Source organism: Alnus glutinosa, chromosome 6 (genome assembly GCF_958979055.1).
Source record: "Alnus glutinosa chromosome 6, dhAlnGlut1.1, whole genome shotgun sequence".
Taxonomy (NCBI): Eukaryota; Viridiplantae; Streptophyta; class Magnoliopsida; order Fagales; family Betulaceae; genus Alnus; species Alnus glutinosa.
Window position 1 is genome coordinate 4,344,294 of NC_084891.1, and position 8,154 is coordinate 4,352,447.

The 8,154-nt window shown below is 34.7% G+C and overlaps 1 protein-coding gene across 1 annotated transcript; it reads left to right on the top strand.

Annotated features, from left to right (window-relative positions):
• The first annotated feature begins 1,990 nt into the window (after window positions 1-1,990).
• On the top strand, window positions 1,991-4,665 carry LOC133871909 (uncharacterized). Its single transcript, XM_062309371.1, has 4 exons — window positions 1,991-2,278; window positions 2,409-2,677; window positions 4,019-4,374; window positions 4,482-4,665. The coding sequence occupies exons 2-4, from the start codon at window positions 2,517-2,519 to the stop codon at window positions 4,514-4,516; spliced, it is 552 nt and encodes a 183-aa protein (XP_062165355.1). The 5' UTR covers window positions 1,991-2,278; window positions 2,409-2,516; the 3' UTR covers window positions 4,517-4,665.
• Window positions 4,666-8,154: the final 3,489 nt, after the last annotated feature.

Genomic DNA, 8,154 nt, shown 5'->3' on the forward strand with positions numbered 1-8,154 from the left:
AATTGCCGCACGTGTGATTTTTGCTCTCGACTTCACCAAAATTCCCTCATGTTTCACTTGTTGAAATTTATGTCAATTTCTGTTATAGAACTTTCCCATTTCAAACTCTATCAGATAAATGAACCTTTTTTGTTAACTATTCCTCCGACCTTACTAAGTGTTGTGTCACTTATGTTTGTGGGTTTATTACTCTATTTTACCATTTGTCCTTTTGAAAGAAAAATGGGAGTAATTTTTATTTTGGGACCGGATATATCTTGTTACACAAGTTATTTGTTTTTCTCCCAGAATGGCCAAAGGGGGAGTTTGTTGGTTTTATTGGCTACATTCTGGTAGACAAAAACACTTTCTTTTCTGGACACTAACTTTTCAAGGACACCGTAATTCAGAGTCTATTTCAAATATTATTGCAGAATTTTTATTTTGGCATGGAAAGAATTATATAAGGCAAGATCTGCAATATACTGCTCAAGAAAGGAAAGATTTTAAGATAAGGAAGATTCTGACAACTTTACAGATGTCAAGGTCGGTTTTCCCTTGTGACCCTCTAGATGGCGCAAAGGAAGCGTCCGAATGCCAGCCAGTTTTTATCCTATCCGAACAGCGTATCAGACGCAAACCATAGGGACTTGGTATTCGCACAGCCGTCCGGACGCGACCCACAGAGAGCATATGTTCCCACAAGTGTCATGACGCAAATACGGTAGCTAGGAACAGTGGAGGTATTCTACACAACCGTCCGGACGCTAGGGCAAGCCATCCGGACGCGCTTTGGCAACTTATGAGGAATTGCTGCTTAGAACATTTATTGTGTGATTTGATCAACCTATGGAAGTCTAACTTAGAGAAAAGCTTTAAGTTAAAGGAATCCATTGAAGAACTCTTCAGATAAGAGGTTTGGTTGAGAAATGTTCACGTATAAGTACATGTCAGAGCTAAAGGTACGACTACTGTATCAGGGGGTATCTAAATACGACTGCTTTGTAACTAGCTTTTCCTTTTGAATAGTGGATTGCCTGGGTTTGGCAGCTCCGGAGTTGTTTTTCTCTTTGGTACAAAGAGTTTCCACTTCGTCTCCAATATATTTGTGTTTTTTACTTTCCGGATTTTATATTTTGGTTATTGGTTGATCACATGCACACACAAAGGAGTCTTTATTTTTCAAATTCAAAGTCTCACCAAAATAACGATAAGAAATGGTTGAACCAAAGTCTCACCACAAAAAAAAAAAAAAAAAAAAAAAGAAAAAAAAAGAGAGGGGAATCACGCCTCCAAGAAACAAACATCCGTTTTAATTAATCATAATTTGTATCATAGGGTTACAAAAGACTATTTAAATGGACTATGACAGAAACCCTAACCCTAAATTGGCTGACTTTTTGGCCAAGCCCATTATTGCATACCGACTCTTAAAACATAAATTAAATAATAAACAACTATTACAAAATAACATCGTCCCTTAAAAAGTAAATTTAAAGAATGAATATTCTTTCTTTTTTCTGCATCAAGTAGTTTCATGTATCTAAGTGTTATACTTGTCAGTTCATGGGCTAAATCAAAAACCCTTGTCAGTTGAGGGGGCAATTATATGTATCTAAGTGCCAATAAAAATACAGAAGATAGTATTGTATTGGACCGTTCCTACTCTGATTTTTTTTTTCTTTTTTTAGAAGGTGACAATAATAGCCTTAAAAATGTAAATTAATCTAGAGGTATCTTGATGATTCATTTGATAAATAACTAGCAATAGATTAATCTAGATTTTGCAGTGGATTGGTATTGGACTGATATTATTATTATATTTTGAATTGGCCTTTGCATATATATAGAGATCATTTTGACAAAGTTGGCATCAACTAGCCGGTCAGTGACTGATCAATAGTAGGCTCTAGAGTTTTCAAAGTTGAATATATTTCTTTCAAATTTATGGTTGTAGGAATTTCAAAAATTGAACCAATTAGGTGATGTGCCAAATAGTTGAGATCAATAATAGACTAATAATAGATCATATAGGTTTCTTGAAGATCCTGAAAAGGAGTTTTTGCCATGTAAAAAAACTAGAATATGTTCTCTCATGCATGAAATTTGAAAGTCGAAGCATGCTAGCTAGACAACATACATATGTACATCTATCTCCCACTGCAAGCCACTATATTATATATATAAAGATCGAAAAGCTTTATGGCTGAGAGTGCTCCAAGGAAAATCATGGTTAAAACTTCTAAATTTCTTTGCTTCTCCACAATCCTTATAATTATCATTCTTCATATCAATGTGGGTAGGTGATTTTACACTACTTTCATATAAGTCTATTAGCTATATATAGATCGAGTATGGGCATATATTCTCATCATGTATATTGACATCTTTCTTGTTTTTTACAATTTGTTTATATGATGATGAGATAGCAAGTGCGAAAGAAGAATGCCACTATGTTTTAAGTAGAACTTGGCACGGGAGATGCATCTTCTCAGAAAATTGTGCTACCCGTTGCAGGAGGAAGGAGGGTGTAGTAGATGGAGGAGCATGTTTTGGGTATTGGCATTCAAAATGCTACTGCTTCAAATGTACACGTAATTGACCAAATCGGGTTTTGTACAGGCTGGATGGTTGTCCTCGCTGCTCATTTGCTTTTTCAATGGATATCAGAGGAATTTATAGAATTACTCATACTGAGGTTGCTTTGGAACGATTGTTTGCTGTTAATTTCATACTGTCTTTTTTTTTTAGGAAAAAAAATTCTAGATAAATAAATGTTTGCTTGCTAACTTTCCATGCATAATATTTAGCGAATTTTGTTATGGTTGCCCTTTTTTCTATGCTATGTTAACATAGTTTTTTGTTTGTTTTTGTTTTTTAGAATAAAATTTCATTGACATAAACTATTCAATATTAAGGTCTCACATTTATATAATTATAAGGGAAAACTACACTTTACACCCCCAATGTTTCACTCCTTTTTCAATCTTGCCACAAAGGTGAAAAAATTTGCAATGGACCCCAACAAAGTTTCATAATTTTGCAATATAGCAATTCTGTTAGATGATTCCGTCTTTCTAGATGGAAATTGCCGCACGTGTGATTTTTGCTCTCGACTTCACCAAAAGTCCCTCATGTATCACTTGTTGAAATTTATGTCAATTTCTGTTATAGAACTTTCCCATTTCGAACTCTATCAGATAAATGAACCTTTTTTGTTAACTATTCCTCCGACCTTACTAATAAAGGTACACACTAGATTGTTTCAAGATCCACTGAGGTAGATACCAACAAGAGAGAATAAAGGAAAACCAAACCAAAACTTATAGACAAAAAAGATGAAAACCAAACCTGGGTTGGGTTATGACACAAAAAAAGGTGGAAAAATGATAAGGCCTTGTTTGGTAAAGGTCTATTCCTTATAATAGTTATTCTCATTGGAATAACTATTCCCTTATGAAGAGAAATACCTATTCCTCTAAAAAATGAGAGGAATAGATATTCCTAAAGGAATAAATTGTAAGAAATTACATATGTGTCCCTTAGACACATTTAATTCATTGTAACTGTTGGAATTTAAATAATTATCATAACGGTAATTATTTAATTTGTAACGGTTGTAATTTTAAATAATTATCATAACGGTAATTATTTAATATAAAGATTAAATATGATTTATTCCACATTAAGTTATATGAAATCATAACGGTTTAAAACGGTTTTTTATATTAATTTTCTGATTTATTCTTCTTGATGGGAGGAGAATAATCAGCCATCTAATTAATAACGAGGGTCCCTAGCCTACCTATATAAAGAGCCCTGTGTATCCATCTATTGGCACACTCATAGGCATAGGCCAGAAGAACTCTCTAAATTTTTGTTAGAATACTTTGTATTGCAGAAAATTCATTCGTTTCTTTGTTCTTTGTTCTTCGTTCTTCATCAAGCTTGAACAAAATATGGCTAGAGGTATTTATAATTCCGCTGCTTATTATTTTATAGCATTTTATTTATATATTATGTTTACATGTGGTATCAGAGCACGCCGCAGCCATGGTGACCCCACCCACAATATTGTCCTCTTTGGTATCTTGGGACTACTCGAACCCTCAACCTCAAGGTTTTGTTCCTTACACCCAACCATTTGGGCTCCAAACGCGTTGTTGTGGTATCAGAGCACGCCGCAGCCAAAGTACGAGAAACGACAGAGTGTTTACTTTGTGGCTACTCATGATAAGGGAAAGAGTAAAAGAGACAAAAGTGCCCCGCATCTCAAGAAAGATAACAAGTTGTCAATCAAGAAAAATGACAATAAGGATACTTGTTTCTTCTGTAAGAAAGGGGGGCATATGAAGAAGGATTGCCAAAAGTACAAAAGATGGCTTGAAAAGAAAGGTAATATCATATCTCTAGTATGTCATGAATCTTTTTTTGTTGAGGCTCCTTGTAATACATGGTGGATTGATTCTGGTTCTACAATCCATATTGTTAATACAATGTAGGGTTTTCTCAACACAAGGAAACCGGCAAGCAATGAGCAACGGGTCTATTCCGGAAATAAGTTGTTTTCACATGTGGAAGTGGTTGGGACCTTTAGATTGATTTTGAAAACTGGTTATATTTTAGATTTGGAAAATGTATTTTTTATTCCATGTTTCTCTAGAAACTTAATTTTGGTTTCTAAACTGGATGTTATTGGTTTTAGTTTTTGGTTTATAAACTCTACTTTTAGTATTTTTAAAGGTGAAAATTTTATTAGTGGTGGAACCAAAATTGATGGTTTATTCAAAATTGATCTAGATCCCGACTTTGAAAACAATCATTTATCATTGCATTCTAGTGTTGGCATAAAAAGGAGCCTTGTGAATGAAAACTCCGCTTTGTTATGGCACAGGAGATTGGGACATATCTCCATAGAGAGAATCAAAAGATTAGTAAATGATGGAGTCTTAAAAACTCTTGATTTTACTGATTTTGGTACTTGTGTGGATTGCATAAAGGGAAAGCAAACCAACAAGACCACTAAAGGTGTCAGAAGGAGTTCTGAGATTCTTGAAATCATACATACAGATATCTGTGTACCTTTTCCTACTCCCTGCCTAAATGGTCAAAGATATTTTATATCTTTTATTGATGACCATACACGGTATATGTATCTCTACTTTCTAAATGATAAGGCTGAAGCGCTCAATGCTTTTAAGACCTATAAGGTAGAAGTAGAGAAACAAAAGGAAAAGAAAATCAAGATCGTAAGATCTGATAGAGGCGGAGAGTACTATGGAAGGTACACAGAAAATGGACAAATGATAGGTCCATTTGCGCAATTTCTTGAAGAAGAAGGCATTGTTGCTCAATACACAATGTCTGGCACACCACAACAAAATAGTGTTGCAGAAAGGAGAAATCGCACACTTATGGACATGGTAAGGAGCATGCTCAGTAATTCTGAGTTACCTTTATTACTATGGAGTGAAGCCTTAAAAACTGCTGTGTATGTATTAAACTGGGTACCATCCAAGGCTGTCCCTAAGACACCTTTTGAATTATGAAATGGATGGAAACCAAGTTTAAATCACTTACACATATGGGGTTGTCCTGCTGAAGTGAGGATTTATAATCCAAATATAAAGAAGTTAGACCCAAGGACAACCAGCGATCATTTTATCAGCTATGAGTCAACTCCAAAGGATTTAGGTTTTATTGTCCTTCTAATAATACTAGAATTGTTGAATCTATGAATGCAAAATTCTTAGAGGATCTTGAACATAGTGGGAGTGCTTATCCTCAAAGGATTGAATTAGAGGAAGCACAAGAGTTGACTGATGCTCCTTTATCTAAAGGATGTTTGATTATGTTTAAGGAAATCCAAACAGATTGCCTTGAACCACAATCAATTTCAGAACAGTCAGCTCATGAGGAACAAGTTCATATTGAACCTACTCAACCCCCTCAAAATGAGGAGGAGGTAGGATTAAGAAGATCTTCTAGAATAATTAGACCAGCAATCTCTAGTGATTATATTGTATACCTCCAAGAGTCCGATTTCGATGTTGGGCCTAAGGATGATCCAAATTCATTTTCACAAGCCATGAGTGGGGAACACTCCACATTATGGTTAAATGCCATGAAGGAAGAAATGGAATCCATGGCTAAAAATCAAGTCTGGGATCTTGTTGACTTACCAGAGAAAGCTGTAGCCATAGGCTGCAAATGGGTTTACAAAACCAAAAGGGATGCTTCTGGTAATGTTGAACGATATAAAGCTGGACTTGTAGCCAAGGGTTTCACACAAAAGGAAGGTATTGATTATCATGAAACCTTCTCTCCAGTATCCAAGAAGGATTCATTTAGGATAATCATGGCATTAGTAGCTCATTTTAATCTAGAGCTACATCAAATGGATGTGAAAATAGCCTTTTTGAATGAGGATCTTGAAGAAGAGGTTTACATGAAACAACCTGAAGGTTTTGATAATAACACTCAGAAAGCTTGCAAACTAAATAAATCTATTTATGGACTAAAACAAGCCTCCTGTCAATGGTATATTAAATTTCACAAAGTTATTACCTCATTTGGTTTTATTGAGAACTTTGTTGATCAATGTATATACCTTAAGGTCAGTGGGAGTAAAGTCATATTTTTAGTCCTATATGTAGATGATATTTTACTTGCAAGTAATGATTTAGGTTTACTGCATGAAACCAAATAGTTTCTTTCTCAAAATTTTGAAATGAAGGATTTGGGTGAAGCCTTTTATGTCATTGGCATAGAGATTCACAGAGACAGAAAACAGAAAATATTAAAACTGTCTCAAAAGGCCTACATTGAAAAAGTTTTGGAAAGATTCAAAATGAAGAACTGTTCGGCTTCTGTAGCACCTATCATTAAAGGAGACAAATTCAGTAATGATCAATGTCCCCGAAATGCATTGGAACAGGAGCAGATGAAGAACATTCCATATGCATCTGCAATTGGCAGTCTATTGTATGCACAAGTTTGCACTAGACCTGACATTGCGATGGCAGTTGGAATGTTGGGTCGATATCAAAGTAACCCAGGAATGGAACATTGGAAAGCTGCAAAGAAAGTCATGCGGTATTTGCAAGGAACAAAGGACTACGGTTTGACATTCAGACACACTGACCATTTGGAGGTGGTTGGGTATTCAGATTCAGATTTTGCTGGATGTGTAGATAGTAGAAAATCTACTTCAGGGTATATCTTTCTCTTGGCTGGAGGGGCTATATCCTGGAGAAGTAACAAGCAAACTATAGTTGCTACATCTACAATGGAAGCAGAATTTATTGCGTGCTATGAAGCCACTACACATGCGCTATGGTTAAGAAATTTTGTTGGTGGTCTCAAAATTGTCGATTCTATAGCGAGACCAATCAAGATCTTCTGCGATAATCGTGCTGCCATATTCTTTTCTAAGAATAATAAAAGTGGAAGTAGAAGTAAGCATATCGACATCAAGTATCTTTGTGTGAGAGAGAACATCAAAAGAAATGAAGTGCTCGTTGAGCATATCAGTACTGAATTGATGATTGCGGATCCTATGACTAAGGTTTACCGGTAAAGCTGTTTAAAAGTCATGTGGAGCATATGGACTCATTGATTCATTTTGTACCTAGTTCTTTCTAATTTGTCTATAGACATCAAGTTATTTTTTAATAAAGTTTGTGCACATTTGTTATATTATCCATAGGGATAAAATTAAAGTTGGACCCGAATAACTTATAGGAAGTTTATTCATAAAGTTTGATTGCCCATATAGTACTCATTTAAGAAATATTTTATATGTAATACATGGAAGGAACGACTTATTACATAAAGTTTTACCGCCATGATTCATGTGTAATATTCCTTATGTGAGTGGGAGGATTTCATGAATGGCTGGAATAAATAAAGTGATAATCATATTGAAGAACCGAACATCTAGGGAATTATATGTGTCATAAGGGCCAAGTGGGAGAATGTAAGAAATTACATATGTGTCCCTTAGACACATTTAATTCATTGTAACGGTTGGAATTTAAATAATTATCATAACGGTAATTATTTAATTTGTAACGGTTGGAATTTTAAATAATTACCATAACGGTAATTATGTAATATAAAGATTTAATATAATTTATTCCACATTAAGTTATATGAAATCATAACGGTTTAAAA